At 37.7% G+C, this 25,586-nt stretch overlaps 1 protein-coding gene across 1 annotated transcript in view; it reads left to right on the top strand.

Moving 5' to 3' along the window:
• Positions 1–25,586, top strand: part of CDH8 (cadherin 8) — a 375,449-nt gene that overhangs the window by 229,229 nt on the left and 120,634 nt on the right. The window contains exon 8 of the mRNA XM_032614776.1: positions 25,416–25,552. Within this exon, the coding sequence (XP_032470667.1) occupies positions 25,416–25,552 (137 nt within the window). The remainder of the gene's footprint in view (positions 1–25,415; positions 25,553–25,586) is intronic.

Below are 25,586 nucleotides of genomic sequence, written 5' to 3'. Positions count from 1 at the left end.
AACCTCTAAGAAGGGGATTTGAGGAATGGTCAGTGGCCCATTCTCTGTCGTAAAGGAACTCAACAAGTTGTGGACACACAGAATGGCCTCTGTTTGGCTAAGAAAATCGTATCTGTCAAAGGGACAAGTATTGAATCCAAGGGCAGGAAGTATCCAGAAAAATAAATTTACATGGGCATCCATTTTTTGACTAAATAGTGAAGTTGTGAAATGGCTTTATACTGAAATTCTAATATAAATAGAGACAGTGGTACTTGTTGAACGAATGAATCTGCCCCGTTTTCCATTTCTTCTGAAAGAACACAGAACAGAGCAATTGCCACTTTCTTCACATCTTCAAGCGTAAGAAAGAATATGAAGAAAGTAAACAAGATTGGCCTAACTGAGAGACCAGCCATGGGGTCAGTTTAGCATTTGACTTGCCAAGATTTCTACTCTTGTCAGCAAAGAACCCACAGGGGGCCAGGAGCACGCCAAGCTGAGGACCCTCAGGGCAAATGGGGATTCGGATATCAGGGCAATCCCATGTACACCCAAAACATGGACTCTATAGTACCAGCGGGAACAGACTTCCTGTGCAGAAGCATGTTCTTCATCAGCTGGAGATGAAGTTTGAGTAACTTTTGATGCCAATACTAACCTCAAATTGGTTAGAAGTGGGTAAATATCCAGGTTCATAGCTCCCCACTTGTTTCTGCCCATTTTATAATCTATCCATTGACTGATGTAAAAATGGAGATATACTGATAATCATTCCAGCTCACAGGGAATCAGTGATGGTTATCACTGTAGTTGATTGTTGTTGTTATTGCTATTGTTATTTTTTATAATTGTCGGTGGCATAAAAGGCAGGTGAAGAAGAAGCTTGAGGCTGCTTAGTAACAACTGCCCAACTTGGAAGCATTTTGTTTCCAGGCAAGCTAAAGGGGGTCTAGGGCTGTGTAACCAGGAAGGGATGGACAGATAAAGTACCACTTGATGACACAGGCATACTCTAGCTCTGATAGATGTCAGGCAAGTGCTAGTTCCTTGGCATATATGGTTTCACCCAAAGAAGGGGCGATTACTGTTTCAAATCATTTACAACAGGGTTTTGATGCATTATTCAGAAAGTGAGCCCCACACCGTTCTGACTGGAGGTGGACTGGCTCCATAGGAATGAATCTAGAATGTAAGAATCACCAACTGCATTTTTCAGTATCAGTTCTGCATTTTTGCAGTTGTCCCTCCCCCAACCCCTGTCCCCCAACTGGGTAATGGAGAGCAGCTTTCCTCTATCGATGCACAATTGATTAATTTGTGTAGAAAATTAAATTTCCTGACTAGCCAGAGCAGTGCATCGTTCCTTATAAGTCTAGCAGACAGACTTAGAGCCATTTAACCTTTTTAAACAGAACTAGAGGACACAGATATTCAGGGAACTATCAAGTAACAAATAGCAAAGCATGATTTTCTCTTTAGGGCTGTTGTATTTTATATGCTAACAAGAATGTACGCATCTTTTAAGGGAATGTTTACCTTGCCATCCAGCAAGAAATAGGCATTTATTGTGGCATCTGCCATGTTAAAACATGCAGTCATTAATTGGTTGGTCAACTTCCTCTAAGACTCAGCTTCTTTTGAGAGCACATTGTCAAGCTGAAAATATCATGTATATTAAAATTCTTAAAGCTAAACCTATTTCTACGTGTATAAACATACCTGAATCTATATCTATGTCTGTATAAGCCCATCAGGGCAAACAGACAGTGACACAGAGGCAAACTTCATGGTCTTACCATCTCCCTTCCAGGAACATTAATTAAGCATGTGCTACTTTCTTCAGTACCGTATGCCTCTCAGTAATACAGGATACGATTGTGTAAATTATTTAAAAGATGCCATATCTTGAAACTACAGCAGACTGCATTTCAAATCCTGTCACTCCTACTTTCCAGTCAGACAGCTGGTCTCTGGGAATTCTCTGAGACTTAGCTTCCTCATCTGTATTTTGGGATAATACCATCTTTGGAGCTATTAACACTACCAACTAATAAAGCCACCATAAATTTCATATCTTAAATGCAAATTAAAAACCTAGTACTCATTTCACCTTGCAATAAACCTTTCTCTGCTCCAAATAAATAAATAAATAAATAAAAATAATAAAGTAAAATAAAAATAAAATCCTAGTAGTCATTTTAGCAGAGATCCTTCTACTCAAGGTTGCTGACGGTGCAGAATTACCTGTTATTTTTTTATTGAACAGTTACATGCTAAATCGTCTAATTAACATCATTTAGTCTAATTTGCCCTTGCTACTGTGATGAATATTGTTACTAGTGAGTGCTTACTATGTGGCAGGGATGTGCTAAATGTATTCAGTTCATTTCCTAACACCTTTATGAGATAATATGTGTACTCTCTTAACAGATGAGAAAACCGAGGATGAAAAGACTAACTTGCCCACTGTCATACAAATAGTCAAAAATGGAACTGTGGTGCATACTTTTTTTTTTTTTCTGGCAGTGCAATGCCTGCTTTCTGTTCCTTTGTCACACTCCCTTTCTTTCCCTATGATCTCTGTGACTCAAACTGTGTCTCTACGTGTTGTGATGGCTTAGCAGGACCACTTTTTTTTCTCAAAATCTTCTTTTATGTGTTTGTTTATTTTTAATTATATAATTTTCAGGTGTACAGCATTATAGTTCAACATCTGCATACACTACAGAGAGAGCACCACCACAAGTCTAGTCACCATCCATCACCATACAGCAGATCCCCTTCATCCACTTCACCTCCTCAACCCTGTTCCCTTCTTGGTAGCTACTAATCTATTCTCTGTATTTATGAATTTGTTTTTATTTTATTTTGTTTGTTCATTAGTTTGTCTCAGATGACACATATGAGTAAAATCATACAGTATTTGTCTTTCTCTGACTTATTTCACTAATCATAATACCTTCACGGTCTGTCTGTGTTTTCAGAAATGGCAGGATTTCATTCTTTTTTTATGACTAATATTCCGTTGTGTGCGTGTGTACATGTTTGTGTGGCATCTTCTTTACCCATTCATCCGTAGATGGACACTTAGGTTGTTTCCATATCTTGGCTATTATAAACAAGACTGCATTGAATTAGCAGGACCGATTTAATTGAAATAATAAACCATTCATTCTCTAAATGGTCTCATTCAGTCCAGGATGCATACCAGGAAAAAGGGGCATACATATATCAGGTCTGTGGAATTAACCAGAGTACGGGTGGAGTGTTCCTTTCTCATCAGTCTAGCCCCTTTGTATGGGTTTGTTACTATCGGTTGTGAACCAAATTGTGATTAGGGAGGTAAAGGAAAAAACAACGTTATTGTTATTTGATGAATCAGACATTGTGCTAAGTTTCTATTATGTATCATTTCACTTAATTCTCACAAAAGACACCTATGAAGTAGTCAGTATGATTCCAGCGTTATGGAGGAGACTGAGGCTCTGAAAAGATGCTTCCTGTGCATGTTGACATAGCAGGGGGTATGGGGCCAGGGTTTAAACCCGGGTTTCTTCTTACCACTGATGACTATGTCTGTGCATGCTTTGCTACGTTCTGGTATTTTGCATGAGGTGGGTAGGATAATGACAGCTAATGTTTACTGAGTCGGTACTTTGTGATAGACACTCTGAAATGGCATTTGAGGGAGGAAATTGTTTATCCATAAGGTGAAACTTCCTAGCACAGAGTAAGTGTTAAATACAGGTCAGTGCTTTCATGTAAACCTGCTATGGCTCCTTTTTTTCCTCTCAGTAAAGTCATGTCAAGTGTGTATTTGATTTCACCATGGCTTTGAGTGGCACGTGACTGTTTTTTTAGATAGTTGCTTCCTATTTATTTTTTGCAAAGCATTCTCCGTAAGACTGCATGAGCTGCTTAAATTAAAAGTGGGAATAATGGCCATTCAGCAGGTGAAGCAGGCTGACACATGAGGTGGCCACAGTGCTCTGTTGCCCTAATTCCTCTGTTGAATGCAAGTGCCTACTCAACACAAGACCCTGCTTTTTTTTTTTTTTTTCCTACTTGTATTCTGGCATTTTTATAATTCGCCTCAGTTACCAGGCTTGCTGTTTATGAGCTCTTTTCCTGAAAACACTTCTTATAGTCCTGATGTCCAATGATGCTACAGTGAAAATGCTTCATACTGTAGAAAACCTGGCAATTGTTCGGCGAATAAACTGTGTATCGATTGACTCTCTCCTCAATCTTGCAATAATCCCCCAGAGACTTTGTCTTTTTGTTGTTGTTGTTTTTAATTGTGATAAGAACACTTTACATGAGATCTACCCTTTTAACAGACTTTTAAGTGTACAGCACAGTACTGTTAACTGCAAGCACAGTGTTACACAGCACATCCCTAAAACTTATTTGTCTTACGTAACTGAAACTTTATAGCCATTGATTAGCAACTTCTCATTCCTCCCTTCTCCCAGCCCCTGGCAGCCACCGTTCTATGCTTCCATGGCTGACTATTTTAGATACCTCATATAAGTGGAATCATGCTATAATATCCTTCTGTGGCTGGTTTCTTGTACTTAGCAAAATGTCCTCCAGGCTCATTGATGTTGCCGCACATTACAGAATTTTCTTCTTTTTAAGGCTGAATAATACTCCATTCTGTCTATACACCACATTTTCTTTATCCATTCATCTCTCGATGGACATTTAGGTTGTTTCCACATCTTGGCTATTGTGAATAATGCTACGTAGGAGTGCTAATATGATTTCAGTTAGTTTGAATAAATGCCCTGAAGTGAGATTGCTGAATTATATGGTAGTTCTATTTTAATTTTTTTAGGAACTGTCATACTGTTTTCTGTAGCTGCTGCACCACTTTGCATTCCTACCAACAGAGTACAAGGGTCTAGTACACGGACTGAGTCTTTTTAAAACAATTAAAACTTGGTCACTTACTTCCTGTGCACTCATAGCCAGTTAAAGTTTGTCTCCCAATTCAACAGTACCAGCTTTTCCAAGTCATTTCCCCAGAACACTCACTGTACTGCTAATTCAGCTAATAGAGATTAGTATTAAGTCATATATTCATTTAGTCACATGGCCATTCATTCACATTACTATATATATATAACATGTTATATATACTATATATTATATTCTATGGCACATATGACTTGTCTATATCCATATCTATATATTTATATCTATATCTATATCTATCTAATCTATGGTTTCCTAAGGAATTTCTATAAAGACAGATCCTCTGCCCTCATGGACCCTGTTCTGTAGTAAGGAGGCTGGTTAAATAGCCATGTTAAATTCAAGTCTTTCACATTTATCTAACTAACCTTTAAGGCTATATCTGAAAATGATAAACAAAACTAGATTATGGAACTTCAGGGTCACATAGAGGAAGAGGTCTCCTAGTTGTCTAAGAAATTGCAATAGAAGCAACCACAGATATCCAGTGATGTTAAAGTGGAAATACCTCACACTCTACAGAACCTAGTATTAATCTGGAGGGTGGACTGTATGTATATAATTTTCTCTCATTTTTTATTCCCTCCCTCCCTTCCTCCCTCCTCCTTCTCTCTCACTATAAAGAGAAGCTTTGGGTAGAAAAAAGACTCCTTTTTTCCCTTAAAGGAATAATAAATAATATGTGATGCAGGGACTTTAGAATTCTGGGACTAGCAGAACTCAGATAATATTATTTATTAAAGCAGTTAGAGCAACCAGTAGAGCAATTAGAGGCAAAAGTTGAAAACTTGTAGATGGAATTTTTGATACTCGAAGTGCATGGGAGAAAATGTTAAAATGGTTTCTTTAGGCATAATAACAAAAGCTAGAATGAAATTAAACAGTGAGAAAGAAACAGTTGGAGTTCAGTGAAGTATCTAAGTGATTCATAACTAAGGGCTTTATTTTATTATTAGTGGCTCTAAACAGCATCTTTCCTTGCAGTTGGCTCAACATTGTATCTTCCTATAAATTTACCACAGCAAAATAGTTTTTATAATATAAAAGTGCATTTATTCCTGTTAAATTTGGAAACTAGAATATACACTGCCCTTCTCCAAGAGCAGCATCTCCCTAACTGGGCTCTAAGGAACATCACTGGGACTAAAGACAGGGCAGCCAGATCAATTTGAACTCAAGTTTCTTTGCACCAGGATTTCATAGATGAGTTACTTGGCTCAGGGGCTTTGCACTCTTTAAGAAGGAGAGATTTAGCCTTTGAACTTTCTGTAATTTTTCAGAGAATATGAAACATTTGATGTAAAGGACATTCAGGCTTCTGTGCTGGTCTGTACTCTAGATTCTAACGCATCAAGCATTGCAGATCATTGCAAACATCACGGCACTTATTCCTATTTGTGTAGTAGAATATACGTTGCCCCCTTTTCCTTTCCATAGAACCTACTTAAGGGAGGACCCATGACTAGTGAATACTTTAAGTCTATTGCATGAGGCCAGAAGTCAGCAAACTATAGCCTGTGTGCAGAATCTGGCCTCCCACATTTTTTAAAAATAAAGTTTTATTGGAACACAGCCACTCTGCATTGGAATAGTTGTGACAGAGACAGTATGACCTGCAAAGCCTAAGATATTTACTTTATCAAAGAGTTTGTCATCTCCTACAATAGACTGGTAAGAGCTTGGATTTTCATCAGTAAGTTGAATAGTTGGTTCTCACATAATTCCAGGATCTTATTCTGTCTAGCAAACTCCCTAAAGGTAAGATTTTTAAAATATTTTTTTAAACTTGGAGTAGTCAAAGAAATTCTTTTATTAGAATCCAGCTGCATATGATGGGGTTGATGTCCCCCACGCTTGCCTTAGAACCCTTGGGACGTTAGTTCTCATGGGGCACCTGACAGTGTGCACTTAACGTTGAGTCAGCCAGAAAAATCTGGCTTCATTTAGTGTAGCTTTGGGGAAAATCATCATAACTACCATACACACTGTGAAAGGACATCCTGAAAAAGACTCAGATGCTTACTCTCTTGGACTGGGGAATATATTTGTTTCTTGCGTGAATTTCTCATAATACCCTATTTTTCTACCTGCCCTTTCCGTTCTCCAGGCCTCAGTGATGACTATGATACAGGGATTTTAGAACTGAGGCTGGTGATTGCCTTAGCCAGACGCTGGCCTCTGCAGTTCAATGCCTTGGCAAAACCTCTGACTTGCACAGCAGCATTTCTCTCTCTGAAAGCATGAAGTGGCATGAAATAGAATTTCACTTGGAACAGACTTGCTGGAGTATGTTCAACAAACTCTAACATGCATTCTCCAATACAAGAGTAGATTTTTATTATTATTATTCTTTTTTTTTTGTGGTACGCGGTCCTCTCACTGTTGTGGCCTCTCTCGTTGCGGAGCACAGGCTCCAGACGCGCAGGCTCAGCGGCCATGGCTCACGGGCCCAGCCGCTCCGCGGCATGTGGGATCTTCCCAGACCGGGGCACGAACCCGTGTCCCCTGCATCGGCAGGCGGACTCTCAACCACTGTGCCACCAGGGAAGCCCAAGAGTAGATATTTAATGAGTAATACTGGAAACTTTTTGTGGATCTTCAGTCATGCCTATTTAGTGTTTTAGCACAGTGCCCTTCACATATGTCTCATTTACACTGTATTACAGGAACTCTATGAATTACCTGTATTCTTATCCCCATTAAACACATTGGTTGCAGGTTGTTTTCCTGGGCAGTAGATAGAGTTTGAAGTGCAAGCTGTTTGTTAGAGGGCAGCACCTGTCACTGGAAGGGGACAGAAGCAGGCAGACTTAGGGAACAGTAAAACTGCAGTGCGATCCCAGCAAAGCCTTGGCCCAACCCAGTGGGATGAGTATTGATCATCAGAGGAGTCCTGTGTCCTGCCAGAATGGTAGGGCCTTTATCCCTCTGCTGGCTTAATCTCCAGGAAACTCCTGGAGAGGACAATTTCTGCAAAAGAGGCAGATTCTAAGGACCTGCTATCTAGAGGGTCTCCCCTGCCCGCTCATCCTACAGCTCTGACATCCTTCCTTAAAGGGACATGTGCCCCGAGTATGTCCATCACGGACAAGTGCACGGAACCTCTTTACTGGTGGAGTAATTTGCCCAACTTCACGCTGCTAGTCATCTAGCTCCAAACCCACATGTTACCTCCAAACTACAGTGTCTTCTCTTAGGCAAATATATATTTGTTCTACATTTTTAGATGCAAATGCTAAAGCGACAAATTGATTTAGCTGAAATGTTAACCAGTGTGGTACGGTAAACCTGACTAACAATAATCAAAAATTATCAAACTGATGAGAAACTCTGGTCTGAAGTGCAGGAGGAGAGGACTCTGAATGCAGTCCCCCTATGAGCAAGTGGACGTAGACTGAGCACAGAGAAAAAGAAAAAAAGTTGAAAGAATCTTGAAGTCGTAAACCTGGGGCTCAGATATAAACCTGATGGAAGCCGTAACTTGGGTCTCAGACACTGGCTGAACCTCCCAATGCTGCGCCCTGGAGCAGAGAAGGTTAGCGCCCAGCGCCCCGCATGACTCAGACCTGACGCCTGGCCCTCAGGTGACTGCACCTGACTGGGAAGCCCCTGACAGGAGGCCACCCCTCAGGCGTCTCAGGGACCCAAGGAGAGGAGCCCCCAATAGGATGCCCGGCCCTCAGGCAACTCCGTGACAGGATGGCTGCCCAAACTATGTGACTGACAGGGTCCTGGTTCTTGGGCCTGGTGTCAGGCCTGAACCTCTGAGGTGGGAGAGCCAAGTTCAGGACACTGGACCACCAGAGACCACCAAGACCCATGTAATATCAATCGGCAAGAGCTCTCCCAGCATTCTCCATCTCAGTGCTAAGACCCAGCTCCACCCAATAGCCACCAAGCTCCAGTGTTGGATGCCCCATGCCAAACAACTAGCAACACAGGAACACAACCCCACCCTTCAGCAGAGACGCAGCCTAAAATCATACTAAGTTCACAGACATCCCGAAACACAACACTGGATGCAGCCCTGCCCAACAGAAAGACAAGATCCAGCCCCACCCACCAGAACACGGGCACCAGTGCCCTCCACCAGGAAATCTACACAAGCCACTGAAACAACCTTCCCCACTGGGGGCAGACACCAAAAACAATGGGAACCATGAATGTGCAGCCTGAGAAAATGAGACCCCAGACACAGTAGGTTAAGCAAAATGGAAAGACAGAAAAATAAGCAACAAATGAAGAAGCAAGATAAAAACCCACCAGACCAAATAAATTAAGAGGAAATAGGCAGTCTACCTGAAAAATAATTCTTAGTAATGATAGTAAAGATGATCCAAAATCTTGGAAATAGAATGGAGAAAATACAAGAAACGTTTAACAAGGACCTAGAAGAAGTAAAGAGCAAACAAACAAGGATGAACAACACAATAAATGAAATGAAAAACTGTCTAGAAGGAATCAATAGCAGAATAAATGAGGAAGGAGAACGGATAAGTGACCTGGAAGACAAAATAGTGGAAATAGCTACTACAGAGCAGAATAAAGAAAAAAGAATGAGAAGAATTGAGGACAGTCTCAGAGACCTCTGATACAACATTAAATGCACCAACATTCAAGTTATAGGGGTCCCAGAAGAAAAAGAGAAAAAGAAAGGGTCTGAGAAAATGTTTGAAGAGATTATAGTTGAAAACGTCCCTAACATTGGAAAGGAAATAGTCAATCAAGTCCAGGAAGTGCAGAGAGTCCCATACAGGACAAATATGAGGAGAAACACGTCAAGGCACATATTAATCAAGCTATCAAAAATTAAATAAAAAGAAAAAAATATTAAAAGCAGCAAGGGAAAAGCAACAAAGGACATACAAGGGAACCCCCATAAGGCTAACAACTGATCTTTCAGTAGAAACTCTGCAAGCCAGAAGGGAGTGGCGGGACATATATAAGTGGTGAAAGGGAAAAACCTACAAGCAAGATTACTCTACCCAGCAGGGATCTCATTAAGATTCTATGGAGCAATTAAAACCTTTACAGACAAGCAAAAGTTAAGATAACTCAGCACCACCAAACCACCTTTACAACAAATGCTAAAGGAACATCTTTGGGCACAAAACACAAGAGAAGGAAAAGACCTATAAAAACAAACCCAAAACAATTAAGAAAATGGTAATAGGAACATACATATTGATAATTACCTTAAATGTAAAAGGATTAAATGCTCCAACCAAAAGACATAGACTGGCTAAATAGATACGAAAACAAGACCATATATATGCTGTCTACAAGAGACCCATTTCAGACCTAGTGACACATACAGACTGAAAGATGGAAAATATATTCCATGCAAATGGAAATCAAAAGAAGGCTGGAGTAGCAATTCTCGTATCAGACAAAATAGACTTTAAAATGAAGACTATTACAAGAGACAAAGAAGGACACTACATAATGATCACGGGATCAATCCAAGAAGAAGTTACAACAATTGTAAATATTTATGCACACAGCATAGGAGAACCTCACTACATAAGGCAAATGCTAACAGCCATAAAAGGAGAAATCGACAGTAACACAAAATAGTAGGGGACTTTAACACCCCACTTTCACCAACGGACAGAGATCCAAAATGAAAATAAATAAGGAAACACAAGCTTTAAATGACACATTAAACAAGATGGAATTAATTCATATTTATAGGACACTACATCCAAAAACAACAGAATACACTTTCCTCTCACCTGCTCATGGAACATTCTCCAGGATCATATCTTGGTTCACAAATTAAGCCTTGGCAAATTTAAGAAAACTGAAATTGTATAAAGTATCTTTTCTGAACACAACACTATGAGACTAGATAGCAATTACAGGAAAAAAAACTTAAAAAATAAAAACAAATGGAGGCTAAACAATATGCTACTAAATAACCAAGATATCACTGAAGAAATCAAACAGGAAATCAAAAAATACCTAGAAACAAATACCAATGAAAACACGAAGACCCAAAACCTATGGGGTGCAGCAAAAGCAGTTCTAAGAGGGAAGTTTACAGCAATACAATTCTACCTCAAGAAACAAGAAAAATCTCAAATGAACAAACTAATCTTACACTTAAAACAATTAGAGAAAGAAGAACCAAAAAAACCCAAAGTTATCAGAAGGAAAGAAATCATAAAGATCAGAACAGAAATAAATGAAAAGGAAATGAAGAAAACAATAGCAAAGATCAAGAAAACGAAAAGCTGGTTCTTTGAGAAGGTAAACAAAATTGATAAACCATTAGCCAGACTGATCAAGAAAAACAAGGAGAAGACTCAAATTAACAGAATTAGAAATGAAAAAGGAGAAGTAACAACTCACCCAGCAGAAATACGAAGAATCAAAAGGGCTTACTACAAGCAACTATATGCCAATAAAATGGACAACCTGGAAGAAATGGACAAATTCTTAGAAAAGCGCAGCCTTCCGAGACTGAACCAGGAAGAAATAGAAAATATACATAGACCAGTTACAAGCACTGAAATTGAAACAGTGATTAAAAATCTTCCAACAAACAAAAGCCCAGGACCAGATTGCTTCACAGGTGAATTATTTCAAACATTTAGAGAAGAGCTAACACCTATCCTTCTCAAACTCTTCCAAAATATAGCAGAGGGAGGAACACTCACAAACTCATTCTATGAGGCCACCATCACCCTGATACCAAAACCAGTCAAAGATGTCACAAAAGAAGAAAACTACAGACCAATATCACTGATGAACATAGATGCAAAAATCCTAAACAAAATACTAGCAAACGGAATCCAACAGCACATTGAAAGGATCATACACCATGATCAAGTGGGGTTTATCCCAGGAATGCAAGGATTCTTAAATATATGCAAACAATCAATGTGATACACTGTATTAACAAATTGAAGGATAAAAAACATATGATCATCTCAATAGATGCAGCAGAATCTTTTGACAGAATTCAGCACACATTTATGATAAAAACTCTCCAGAAAGTAGGCATAGAGGGAACTTACCTCAACATAATACAGGCCACATATGACAAACCCACAGCCAACATCATTCTCAATTGTGAAAAGCTGAAGCAGGATCAAAACAAGGATGCCTGCTGTTACCACTATTATTCAGCATAGTTTTGGAAGTTTTAGCCACAGCAATCAGAGAAGAAAAAGAAATAAAAGGAATCCAAATTGGAAAAGAAGAAGTAAAGCTGTCACTGTTTGCAGATGACACTATACACAGAGAATCCTAAAGATGCTACCAGAAAACCTCTAGAGCTAATCAATGAATTTGGTAAAGTAGCAGGATATAAAATTAATGCACAGAAATCTGTTTCATTCCTATACACTAATGATGAAAAATCTGAAGGAGAAATTAAGGAAACATTCCCATTTACCATTGCAACAAAGAATAAAATACCTAGGAATAAACCTACCTAAGGAGGTAAAAGACCTGAACTCAGAAAACTGTAAGCCACTGATGAAAGAAATTAAAGATGATACAAACACATGGAGAGATATACCATGTTCTTTGATTGGAAGAATCAACATTGTGAAATTACTGTATTACCCAAAGCAATCTACAGATTCAATGCAATTCCTATCAAACTACCACTGACATTTTTCACAGAGCTAGAACAAAAAATTTCACAATTTGTATGGAAACACAAAAGACCCCCAATAGCCAAAGCAATCTTGAGAAAGAAAAGTGGAGCTGGAGGAATCAGGCTCCCAGACTTCAGAATATACTGCAAAGCTACAGTAATCAAGACAGTATGGTACTGGCACAAAAACAGAAATATCGATCAATGGAACAGGATAGAAAGACCAGAGATAAACCCACACACATATGGTCACCTTATCTTTGATAAAGGAGGCAAGAATATACAATGGAGAAAAGACAGCCTCTTCAATAAGTGGTGCTGGGAAAACTGGACAGCTACATGTAAAAGAATGAAATTAGAATACTTCCTAACACCATACACAAAAATAAACTCAAAATGGATTAAAGACCTAAATGGAAGGCCAGACACTTTAAAACTCTTACAGGTAAACATCGGAAGAACACTCTTTGACATAAGTCACAGCAAGATCCTTTTTGACCCACCTCCTAGAGTAATGGAAATAAAAACAAAAATAAACAAATGGAACCTAATGAAACTTCAAAGCTTTTGCACAGCAAAGGAAACCATAAACAAGACCAAAAGACAACCCTCAGAATGGGAGAAAATATTTGCAAATGAAGCAACTGACAAAGGATTAATCTCCCAAATATATAAACTGCTCATGCAGCTCAGTATCAAAAAAACAAACAACCCATTTCAAAAATGGGCAGAAGACCTAAATAGACATTTCTTCAAAGAAGATATACAGATTGCCAACAAACACATGAAAGGATACTCAACATCACTAATCATCAGAGAAGTGCAAATCAAAACTACAATGAGGTATCATTTCACACCGGTCAGAACGGCCATCGTCAAAAAATCTACAAACCATAAATGCTGGAGAGGGTGTGGAGTAAAGGGAATCCGCTTGCACTGTTGGTGGGAATGTAAATTGATACAGCCACTATGGAGAACACTATGGAGGTTTCTTAAAAACTAATAATAGAACTACCGTATGACCCAGCAATCCCACTACTGGGCATAAACCCTGAAAAAAACATAATTCAAAAAGAGTCATGAACCACAGTGTTCATTGCAGCTCTGTTTACAATACCAAGACATGGAAGCAACCTAGGTGTCCATCGACAGATGAATGGATACAGAAGATGTGGCACATATATACAATAGAATATTACTCAGCCATAAAAAGAAACAAAATTGAGTTACTTGTAGTGAGGTGGATGGACCTAGAGTCTGTCATACAGTGTGGAGTACGTCAGAAAGAAAAAAAGAAATACCATATGGTGACACATATATATGGAACCCAGAAAAAAAAAAAAAGGTTCTGATGAACCTAGGGGCAGGACAGGAATAAAGATGCAGGCATATAGAATGGACTTGAGGACACAGGGAGGGGGAAGGGTAGGCTGGGACTAAGTGAGAGAGTGGCATTGACATATATACACAACCAAATGTAAAATAGATAGCTAGTGGGAAGCAGCTGCGTAGCACAGGGAGATCAGCTCAGTGCTTTGTGACCACTTAGAGGGTTGGGATAGGGAGGGTGGGAAGGAGACGCGAGGGAGGTGATATGGGGATATATGTATACATATAGCTGATTTTCTCTGTTATACAGCAGAAACTAATACAACATTGTAAAGCATTTATGCTCCAATAAAGATGTTAAAAAAATTATCACACTGCATGTATTGATCAACTATTTTAAAACAAGTGATCTAAGATGGAAAAATAGCATAAGAAGCTTGAAAGAAAAAAAGGGCTGATCTGGGATTTTAAAAGTTTTTATTTATTTATTTATTTCTGATTGGTGAAGTCTCAGTTCCCTCTAGGGTACAAAACTTAATAATAATGTTTATATTCTGAGAGAAACAAAGCTGATTGTATAGGCTGAGCAGTGTTATCTAACATTATTACACTCATAAGGCAAAATAAATCCCCTATTTTGCATCCCAACAAAGGGAGACTGGTACTCTTGTCTTATGTTCAAATATTTATGGGAGTCATTTCAACCAAACCTCTATTTTTCCTTATATTTCTACATTCCGATTTGACACAATATGTTATACAACCTTGCTTTTGATAAAGGACAATCAGATTTGACTTAGTGTTGCAGAAGAAAACATAATATGGCATATTTAAGAAGAGAATATGTTAAAAATGGAGAAGTGCCATTTCCATACATCTATCAAACGTTTATTAGCTCTCTCCTGTGTGTTTGAAGTCAGTTTGCTGGGGAATGGCATAGGCTTAGTTGAAGTTCCTAAAAATGGGCCTCAGGATCCAAGTCAAGTTTGGGATGGTCACCTTAAATACTTTTGTCCCCCTAGAAAAATTACATCTGGTTGAATACTGAAATGGTGTGCTTGTGTTATTTCTGTTGTGATAGACAAGCAAACTATTTCAGTATAAATGCATTTCTAGTTCTTAAGAGTTAAGAGGCCACATCTTGTTTCTCTCTTAATTCCCAGCACTTACCATATGTCTTTTGCATTTACTGAGCCTGAATGTCCAATTAAAATTTCTAAGTGTATATAACTTTTGACATTTTCAAAAATCCTGCTTCAATATAGCTGTGCACTACTCTTTTATTATTTCTTCATGTGCATGTTTTCCGTAAACACTTATTTTTCCATAGAATAAATGGTTTTGACAAAAATGGGACAAACGTATAATCAATTACCACCTTTCTGATAGCTATTCAAGAAGCTATTCTTGACTAAGAATTTATTAAGTGTCAGATACTGTGGCCAGGATATTATACTTATTATCTCACTAACTTAATGACTGGGGGAAAATGTATATTATCTTCATTTTACAACTACAAACACTGAGAGTCAAGACATTTTATGTGGGCTACACAAGTAAATTAAAGGGAGGATTAACTAAGAAATTAATATACAGAGCTTAGCAGAGAGGCTGAAAATCAGGAAGGCCACAATAAATACATTGAATATAATATTAAATCTTAATTCTGCATGTGGCCCTATGGCCCATACTGCTACACAATGATTTGTTTTTCTGTCTCACACCATCTCTGTTTTATTGTCCATGTAGCATTCAGCTTTGAATGTCCTTTCTTATAGAGAAAAGTCATTATTGGCATGATTGACAGCCCCCAAAAGATATCTAAGTCAGTTAAAGGATACTCTTCACTGCTGGATTTCCCCTGACATCCTTAAGTCACTGTGAGCCTACAGAGATTCATGGGAGTTGGTTGGGATTCCGGTCACTTGAGGGTGAACAGTGAGGGTCAAGGTCATCATGGGTGTAAAAGAGTTTATCCTCATAACTCCTAATCTCCCATCATAAAAAACACACACCAGAGAGAAATATCACATAGCTCCTGTAAATTCCAGATTACATTTCTGGAAAGAAATATTTAATTATAGTTTGCTAATCTTTATGTGAAGTTTTTGACCAGTTTGGTGTATTGGTGATTAATTAGATAAATATGGTTAAAAGAAGACAAAAGAGAATTGATGTCTAATTTGAAAGCAATGTAGATTAATAGAAGAGGTAATGAGCCTTCCATAAGGGTGTTTCTTCAAGATTCCTTAATGTCCTTTACTTCCCACATCCAAATAATAACCATGTCCTATTTATTTTAGTTCCTAAGCTCGAACACCATCATCTCTCATGTGAGCAGTTACAAACAGCCCCATTTGCCCATCTCCCGCCATTTGATATCCACACAGGTGCCAAAGTGACCTCTAACTCAGTTTAGATCTCTGCTGATACAGTAGCCACTAGCCACATGTGGCTCTTTGAATGCAAATAAAATGAATTTAAATTAAATACAATAACAATTTCAATCCCTCAATCACACTAGCTAGATTTCAAGGGCTAAATAGTCACATAGAGCTAGTGGTTACCATCTTGGACAGCACAGAGCACATTTCCACATCATAGAAAGTTCTATGGAATCTGGCTGTGGTTTAGGTCATATCACTCTCCTGCTGTATTTTTTTCAAGTGGCTTCCCATCTCCTACAAGTGAAAAAATGAATTCCTCAGCACAGTTTCCAAGGTCCTTCCTGTTGTACCACTGAATCTTGAACTTCAACAATACTATCCTTTGTTAAAGTCTTCAAGCATACTGAATATCTTCCTAACTCAGACTTTTAATATTTGCTGTTTCTTTTGATAGGCATATTTTAATAATAATCTATACATCTCCTCCCTTTTCTTTTCTTCTTCATGAATACATCACCGTTAACTTTACAAAATCTTATTTTCTTTCACTGTCTTTCTCCAGATATAGATTCAGTTACATGAGAGCAGGCAAGGCCATGTCTGTCTTGGCAACTAACACAATGCCTTGTACATGAGAGATATTCAATAAAGAGTGAAGGAAAGAAGGATGGAAGAGACAAAATAAAAGAAAGGATGGGGAAGAAATGATAGGTTGCTTATCTGTCAGAACTTTGCTCTCATCACACCTAGTCTGGTCCTTTAATTGTCTAGTTTCCTAAACAAACCCAAACTCAAGATTTTCTCCATGCATTTCTTCCTGCTGAGGATGCTCTCCCTACATATTCTGCCTGGAAAAATGCTACTCATTTTTCCTGTCCCCAGACGGATGCTGCCTCCTCTTGGTGTCATCCCTGACCACACCTTCCCTTTTGCAGGCACATCTGGGGACCCTCACTCACTGCAATGTAAGCATTGCTTTATTACAGAGCTTGCTACTTTTCATTGTAAATAATGACAAAGTCATAGCCAGTGTGTCTGAGAGAGGAGGCTTTGTTCAAGCATGAAGCATCATACTTGACCAAAAGAAGCAGTCACTAAGCCTGTATTGAAATTAAATAAAAATTAAAATTTTACATTTAATCTCTTAAATGTAAAACTGCATTCAATTTTTTCATATTTTTCCCATCATATCATATTTAGAGTTCTCAATTATGAATGATTATTTTGATGACTCAGGGAGAAAATTAGAATTTCTCCAAAGATATTACATAAATGTTAAAGAATTAATCATGAATCAACTTTTACCTGGGACTCACTGTAGAAAAATCTATTTTCGGTTCTGTGGCTGCAGAAATTTACACATGAGATTCTGGCTTTATGATGCTATCCTTTCAAGGCATGAGTGGAACAAACTCTAAAACAAAACACATACTCAGAAAATGGGATGTTATTTGAACCAACAGATTTGGAATCTGAGATTTCTATATATGACCCTAAATAAATTAAAGTATCTGAGGATGACTGTGGTGGATGAATCTGTTTCATCCTTTGGGTGAAAACAGCCTTCTGTCTCTCCACATGGACACCAAATAGCAGAATCTTTCAAATATTTTGTTATTGTTGTTTAAAAATACCTAGATATTTGGCAGAGTATCTTGTACAAATAATGATAAATATTCCATGTAAAGCCACTTTTAAAAAGCAAAAGGAAATTTACAGTGCATTACCTAATTTGGGATTTACCTTAAACTTTAAAAGAAGGCAATCTTATTGTTCTCATTTTTCAGTTGAAGAAACTAAGGATGGATGTATAAATTGGTCTAGCAGAGAAGTTAGGAATAAAAGGGTCTTTCTCTTGAAAAATCATCAGGGGTTTCACAAATATTGTGTTAGAAATAATATAGTCCAGAATAACTTTTTTAAAAGAAACTTGTTATTTATCTTTATCTGATTATTAAGATAATCAGTGTATCTCCTGTGTACACTCCGGACTTTAATCTGCACCCTTCCAGTGTGGCACCGAAGTCATTGGGAGTGAAAAAGACTCCTTGATAATGGGAGCTTGGTTCTGAAAATCCTTAAAATATTCTTGATATTAGAACATCACAGTCTGATGTTCTTTATTGCAAACAAGAAACAGAAATTCAGCAGGGACAGAGGGTCTCTGTAGGTACGTAGTATGGGGGTGAGATTGGAAAGAGGGAGTAGGAGATGCTTTAAATGAATAAATGAATGAATGAATGTATAAGTACATATAATATTTGTATGCTGACAATAAAATCTGTCTTATGTACACACACATACACACAAGAGATGGGATTTTGTGCCAAATGTTGGTATGAAATGTAAATAGTTGGGCTGTGATAATTGAGTAAACATATGACTCAGGTAAAAGTTGTAATTTAATATAAACAGTAGCAGCAGTACAGGAAGGGTGCTATTTTCCAACACAGTAATATCCAGTTGTCCATTCTGACCTACTCTCAACCACTGCACCAGTGACATCTTATGTTAACTTCTGACCTCTGCAAACTACTCTTGATTGAGTGAACTGGTGGCAAAGTTTGTGTTCATGGTCAGAGTGCAGTAGGTTAAATTAGATCTCCAAAGTGCTTAGCATCTAGGTAGGAATTTCCTTGCATCCATAGCCTTACCTCCACAAAGTAAAATGATGAAGTCTTTAGGATTTATTTCTAAGACATACTACCGTAGGTTAGAGGAACACTAGCATTGAAGAAAACCAGGATATTTGTTGGAATAAAATGGGAAAGTTTAAATAGGGCATCTGTGAATACTAGTTATCAAGGGTGATGCAGTTTCTAAAACATAGAATATGTTTAGAATAAGAATAAGAATGTCTATTTCCAAAACGTCCATCATTAGAGTTGACATTAACATAACCCAAGGGGCCTGTTTTTTCAAATACCACTCCACACAGTGTTAATAAGAAGTTTCTTCTTATTGTGGCAGGAAGATGACTCTCCAAAGTATATTCTACTCTTTTGCAATGAGGTCTTTTGTCTAATGCATCTTGAGTAAATCTGCAAAGGAATAGCAAATCCAACAGATGCATATTTAAGAAATTAGAATGGAGACTTCAATACTGGAGATACAAATCCTATGACTTTTATTTTTAATGCAGAATTAACTTTTTTTAATAGATTTTATTTATTTATTTATGTCTGCTGTGATGGGTCTTTGTTGCTGTGCGTGGGCTTTCTCTAGTTGCAGCGAGCGGGGGCTACTCTTTGTTGCAGTGTACGGGCTTCTCATTGCGGTGGCTTCTTTTATTGCAGAGCACGGGCTCTAGGCGTGTGGGCTTCAGTAATTGTGGCTCATAGGCTCAGTAGATGTGGTGCACGGGCTTAGGTGCTCCGTGGCATGTGGGATCTTCCCGGACCAGGGTTTGAACCCATGTCCCCTGCATTGGCAGGCAGATTCTTAACCACTGCGCCAGCAGGGAAGCCCCCTATGACTTTTAAGATATAAATTAGAAGACATTGAAATTTTCAGTAGATATAGTAGGAACCAAATTCATTCTTTATTCTTTTTTTTTTACTTTCTTATCCCGTCTACTCTTTTTTCTCATATTTCTTTACCACCATGTTTCACACATAATAACAAGCCATGCTCAGTAAATGTTTGTGCATCTTTCCTATTGTGAGCTGTTGAGTAACTGCAGTACAAAATTCCAACTAATGTGATGTTATGATATATAAATCAAACAATCTCTTCCTGTCTATAAAGAGCAAAAGTCCAGCAAATGTTTACCTGTAGAATAATAGGAGGGATAACCTTAAGGAAGAGAAGATCTGTGAAGACTCAGGCCAGGTCCAGAAGGCTCCTTGTGGATGAGTGTTGAGAGAGGAAACCCCAGTACAGACTCTCATCTCTTCAGCTCAGAGTCTATGCTCTATGAAGCAGATATTTTTGGTAGCAGATATTTTGAAAAGGTTGATGACTTATATAGACAAACACTACAAATAATTTTGGAACATTTTTCTAGTGTCACTTGGGAAACTACTGAAGGATGTGAATGGTTGTTTTTATTTATATCTTTCTATTTCTAGTTATTCTTTTCCACAGTCATTCTGGGTTTGAAGACTTGACTATTAATTAACCAATTAGTTTATTGTATCTGAGTCATGTATCAACTCATTTACTGCAAAAAACCATGCTGTGAAATAGATACTTTCTCCAATTTATAGATGGGCCTATGAGATTATGACTAGTTACATTGTTTTAATGAGATCCCACAGGTGAGATTAGACTGAAGGTTTTCTGGTTTCTCTGTTTCTTGCACTCTGTTGCTATTCAGATAGACGCTAGGAATCCCAGAAAACAGAGTGAATGGCTTAGTGTCTACTTCTGGGACATCTATGCAAAATCATGACATCTGGAGAACTTGCTTGGTACACTGGATTCTAAAATTTAAGTTGGTACTTCAGGTTTGCTATTTTTAACCCACTCTGCTTTTCTTTGAAATTATTCTCTGTCAATTGGCTTCTAAGGAAAGAGCCTATATCGAGTCTTATAATTGAGTATTGACTTTTATTGCTAGTGATGTGGCTGTGTCACACAGTGGAATGAGGAGGAGTGGGGAGAAACTGAGATAGTGGAGTGGATGGTGGCAGCTTAGAGGGCCAGAGGAAAGCAACTTGAATCTTTGCAGCTAGTGATGGAGTGGTGTAGCTATTGGTTGGGAGCACGGATCTTCTGAGAACATCCCTAAAAATGGCGTGTGGGGTGCAGTTTTTAAAAATAGGGGTAATCTTTATGTAATTCATTTCAAACTTATATAAAAATGTAATTAATTTTAACTATGATAACAAATGCTCATATAGTATTCAATATGAATACAAAAGTGAATGTGTACAATAATGCTTTGAAGTTGAATGGTCAGTTTATGGGATGGAGATTTTGGTCTGAAAAGTTGGTAGAAAAAATGAACACTAGAATGGTGCTAGAGGTGCAGGTAGGAGCCTCCCCACATGCTCCGTCTCCTCAGCTTTATTTTATCACTTAAAGTGATATCCTCCTTGTGTTTGCTTCCACTGATATGAGAACCCAGATGAACTGTTTAGGGACAAAGAAGCAGGAGTAAAAGGAATGCTGGCTTACCACTGAAGAGGGGCCTGGGAATTGTCAGTAGAAACCTATTGTTTCCAGATAAGTAATGACAACATTAAAAATTTTCAGTAGATATTTCCTGAGCACTTATTACATGCCAGGCACTGCAATAAGTGCTTTATAGGTATTACCTTGTTTAAATCTCACAAAACCTATTATAATTCCCATTTTACAGATTAGGTAACAAAGGTACAGAGAGATTAATAACACAACTAAGTAACACCTGTGTAAGAGTGATTTTTCTTTTATTCATTCTACAAGAAACCAAGGAGAGAAGGATGCAAGAAAGAAAAAGGCATCTAGCACTGTGCTTGGTATACGTTTGGTGTCTCATGCATGCTTATTGACTATGTTAAGTCTGGATTTTTAAACAGTTTAGCAAAGGCTCTTGGCAGCCTTTACTATAAAGTCTGTTAGGCAATAAAATGTGTGAAATGTCTACAAAGGGAGCAAGAGGCTTCTTGAAATAGTTGAGGTAGACTTTAAACTGAATTTTAAACTAAGTCATTGTTTTCCCCAAGTTCCTCCCATTGTGTAATCTCGTAATATTATGACATTCTTACCTCTGATCTTACTAAAGGGTTGTATTTATAGCCTATTTGATAAATTCTTAGGACTCACCCCATAAAGTCTGTCATGAACTGGATCTTTAAAAAATGAGGAAAATAGCCCTGCCTCTGTTAGAGTGATGGGAGTTAAATAACCCCCAAATGTTTTTCCAGGTTTATGCTATTTATAAACTATTAAGAAAGGGGCCTTCTCCACCACCTTCCAAGTAGGGAAGTTTATATAAAGTTTCATTTAATGGGACATGATGATTATGGTGATTTGATGATGATCGTATCTTCAGCACCTATTTAAGCACCAGAGACTGATTTATGCTTTATTTTTAATCTTCACAACCAGACCTGGGAACTGAGTACTTCATGTTTGACCAGTGAAGAAACTGAGGCTCAATGAATTTGTTAATTTTCCCAGAAACAGCAATGTATAAATAATAGAGATATAATTTATTCCAAATTTGAGGTCTGCATGTTACAGGTTTTTTAAAAAAATTTTTTGATGTGGATCATTTTTAAAGTCTTGTTTGTTACAGTATTGCTGTGTCTGTTACAGTATTGCTTTTGTTTTATTTTCTTGGCTGTGAGGCATGTGGGATCTTAGCTCCCTGACCAGGGGTCGAACCCACACCCCCTGCATTGGAAGGCGAAGTCTTAACCGCTGGACCACCAGGGAAGTCCCTGCATAATATAGTTTTAACTAAGGGATTAAACAAACAGCATTTATTTTTTTAAATACCAACTTCCAAAACCCTGTCATTGTTCCCAGTGCTGCTTCTAGGCCAGAAGTTTTAGGCATTTACTGGACAGCAATCAAATAGCCATGGAGTGTGTTTCAGATTTGGGATTCATGAGTATCAGTGATTAGACTGATTTTCATTTACTGTGGCCTCTGGGAAACTGGTAGCTGCATGAGTGTGTGAAATATCAGCAGTGAGATAATAAAATGACTACAACCCAGCAATGCCTGCAAAGTTTATTTATGAATATGATGCAGATAGTGATAATTAATCCTCTGGACATTCCTTAGCTCTTTTAAGAGACAGAGTGTTCATGATATCTGGAGCAAAACCCATGTCTTTTCAGTTATTTTACAGTTCAACTTGGAACTTCATAGGTCTAATCAACAATCATTGTTCCCCAAGAAAAGGTTTTTTAGTCTTTTTTCTCCCATAATACAACAGATTGAAATGTTTTGCAATGAACACTTACTTCCTCATGCTCAGGATTATTTTGCAAGCACTGTTAATTCAGAGATGCCTCTGGGTTCTTAAATTCTTTCTGAATTTCTCTAATCATCCTGGGGGTTAGGCATGGGGTTGGTTTGTAAATTCCTGGTGTATAGATGCATGTCAGTGTCTTAGTTTTCTTTATATCTAAGTCTTTACTGTACCAGGAACTATAATTTCATGGTACATGTTTTTACCAAGTAATTCAGCAATAAGCTATTGTCAATAAAATTAAGTGTTTTTTAATATTATTCCAAAATGTTTAGTGATGCTTGTGTTTGCTGGGGAAGATTCACAGAAATGCCTTTTTTCTTGGTATTTGCATCTGGTATAAGTGATACAAATATCCTTTCTAATGAAAAAGAAATAGCTAAAAGGAGGAAGGAGTTATCCATATCCCTATATGTCTGTCTATCTACCTATCATCTATCTACCCATCCACTTATCCATCCTTCTTTATAGGTAGATATAGATACAAATAAGAGACTGATTTATGCTTTATTTTTAATCTTCACGACCAGACAAATAAGTAGATACACATAAATAAGTAGATATACATAAAATACATATATATGTTTGCAATGAAATCCACTAAAATATTAACAGTACAAAACTACAGACAGAACACTATGGGAAATTTATTTTTTTCTCATTTTGTTATAATAACATAGTCTTATTCTTAATGATAGAATAAATGTCCATAAAAACCATGTAAAAAAATAAAATATGCTAAGCTCCAAATAGCCACGGACCATGTTTCATATTTAGCATTAACGGGTACCAGTAAATCGATTTCATGTGCACTTCTTAGGAGGTCACCTCAACCATGAAGGTTTTCTTCAGTCCTTCCTCCTAGATGGGATTGTACATGGCCTTGGTCTTAGTTTGTCCTTCTACAGATATGGAGTACCATAGACTGGGTGGATTAAACAACAAAAATGTATTTCTCACAGTTCTAGAGGCTGGGAGGTCTAAGATTAAGGCACCAGCAGATCCAGTGTATGGAGAGGGCACATTTTCTGGTTTACAAATGGTTCTCTTCTTGTATCCTCATTGGCAGAGAGCAGGGAGAGAGCCTATGTCCCCTTCTTCTTCTTCTTCTTCTTTTTTAAATGAGGTCATTGATCCCATCAGGAGGGCTCTATTCTAATGACCTATTCTAACCCTAACTACCTCCTAAAGGCCTTACTTCCAAACACCATCACATTAGGAATTAGGATTTTAACATATAAATTTTGGGGGAGACACAGACATTTAGTCTACTGTATCCTTCTTTGAGCCTCTGTTCCATCCTGTTTTAGTTTATTTCACTGCTTATTTATAGACCAATATTTCTAATTATGCCTTGTGTTCCTTAAGACATATAGCTTTTTATATTTGGCATTCCATTGCCAAAGCTCAGATACTGGTGTATAAAAAGGATATTAATGTTGTGAAAAAAATAATTCCTGTATGATCTTGATACTTAGTGTTCCCAAGAAGCACTTGGCCATAGACACAAAGCATCTTAATGTTGTCTTCTTTGGAAGAGTTTTATCAACAGAGAAACTACTAACCTGCCCATTTAAAGTTTTAAATTTCCTGAAATTGTGTGTTGTAAATCTGCCAAAATATCTATTCCAATTTAAAAAATTTTACTAGAGAATCAGTAAACATCTGATTTCTATAGACAGAGACAGATAGGAGACTAAATATATATTTTACTTAAAATGAAAACAAAACAAACCAACAGCAGCAACGACAGTAACACATACATACTGTGTAATCAAATGCAAGTTTTACACAAACACACATTTCCTTTGAACTGCCATAAATAACTTGCTGGCTAGTGCCATCTTGCTTTGGGCTTGGGTTCATTGTTTTATATGGTATTTTGTGGCAACTGCTAATTATCATAAGCTGTCCAATAAATGTGATGGATTGTCCAATTAACTCTTCATCAGCATCCATTTTTGAAGATGTTACCTATTGAAACTGATGGCAGTTTATGACCTCCGTGTTGCATATGTAGCTAATTACTCCTTAGACAATAATTATTAAGTTTCTTATGCTGCATTCAGTCATTTTGTTTTACAAATTATGATGCCATTGTGTTTCCCAGTTCATTTGACTTCACAACTATGGCTCTCTAAGGATTACTAAAGGTCTGCTGTGGAATGTATGGATCATAGAAACAGTGAAGTAGATTACAAATGTATCTGTTTTGTAGGTTTTCCATCGACCGGCACACCGACCTGGAGAGACAATTCAACGTTAATGCAGATGATGGGAAGATAACGCTTGCAACACCGCTTGACAGGGAATTAAGCGTGTGGCACAACATAACAATCATTGCTACCGAAATCAGTAAGTGCCTGGGTTTGTTAATTTCTTCCTTATG

Source organism: Phocoena sinus, chromosome 19 (assembly GCF_008692025.1).
Source record: "Phocoena sinus isolate mPhoSin1 chromosome 19, mPhoSin1.pri, whole genome shotgun sequence".
Classification (NCBI taxonomy): Eukaryota; Metazoa; Chordata; class Mammalia; order Artiodactyla; family Phocoenidae; genus Phocoena; species Phocoena sinus.
This window is presented reverse-complemented; position numbering and strand designations above follow the sequence as displayed.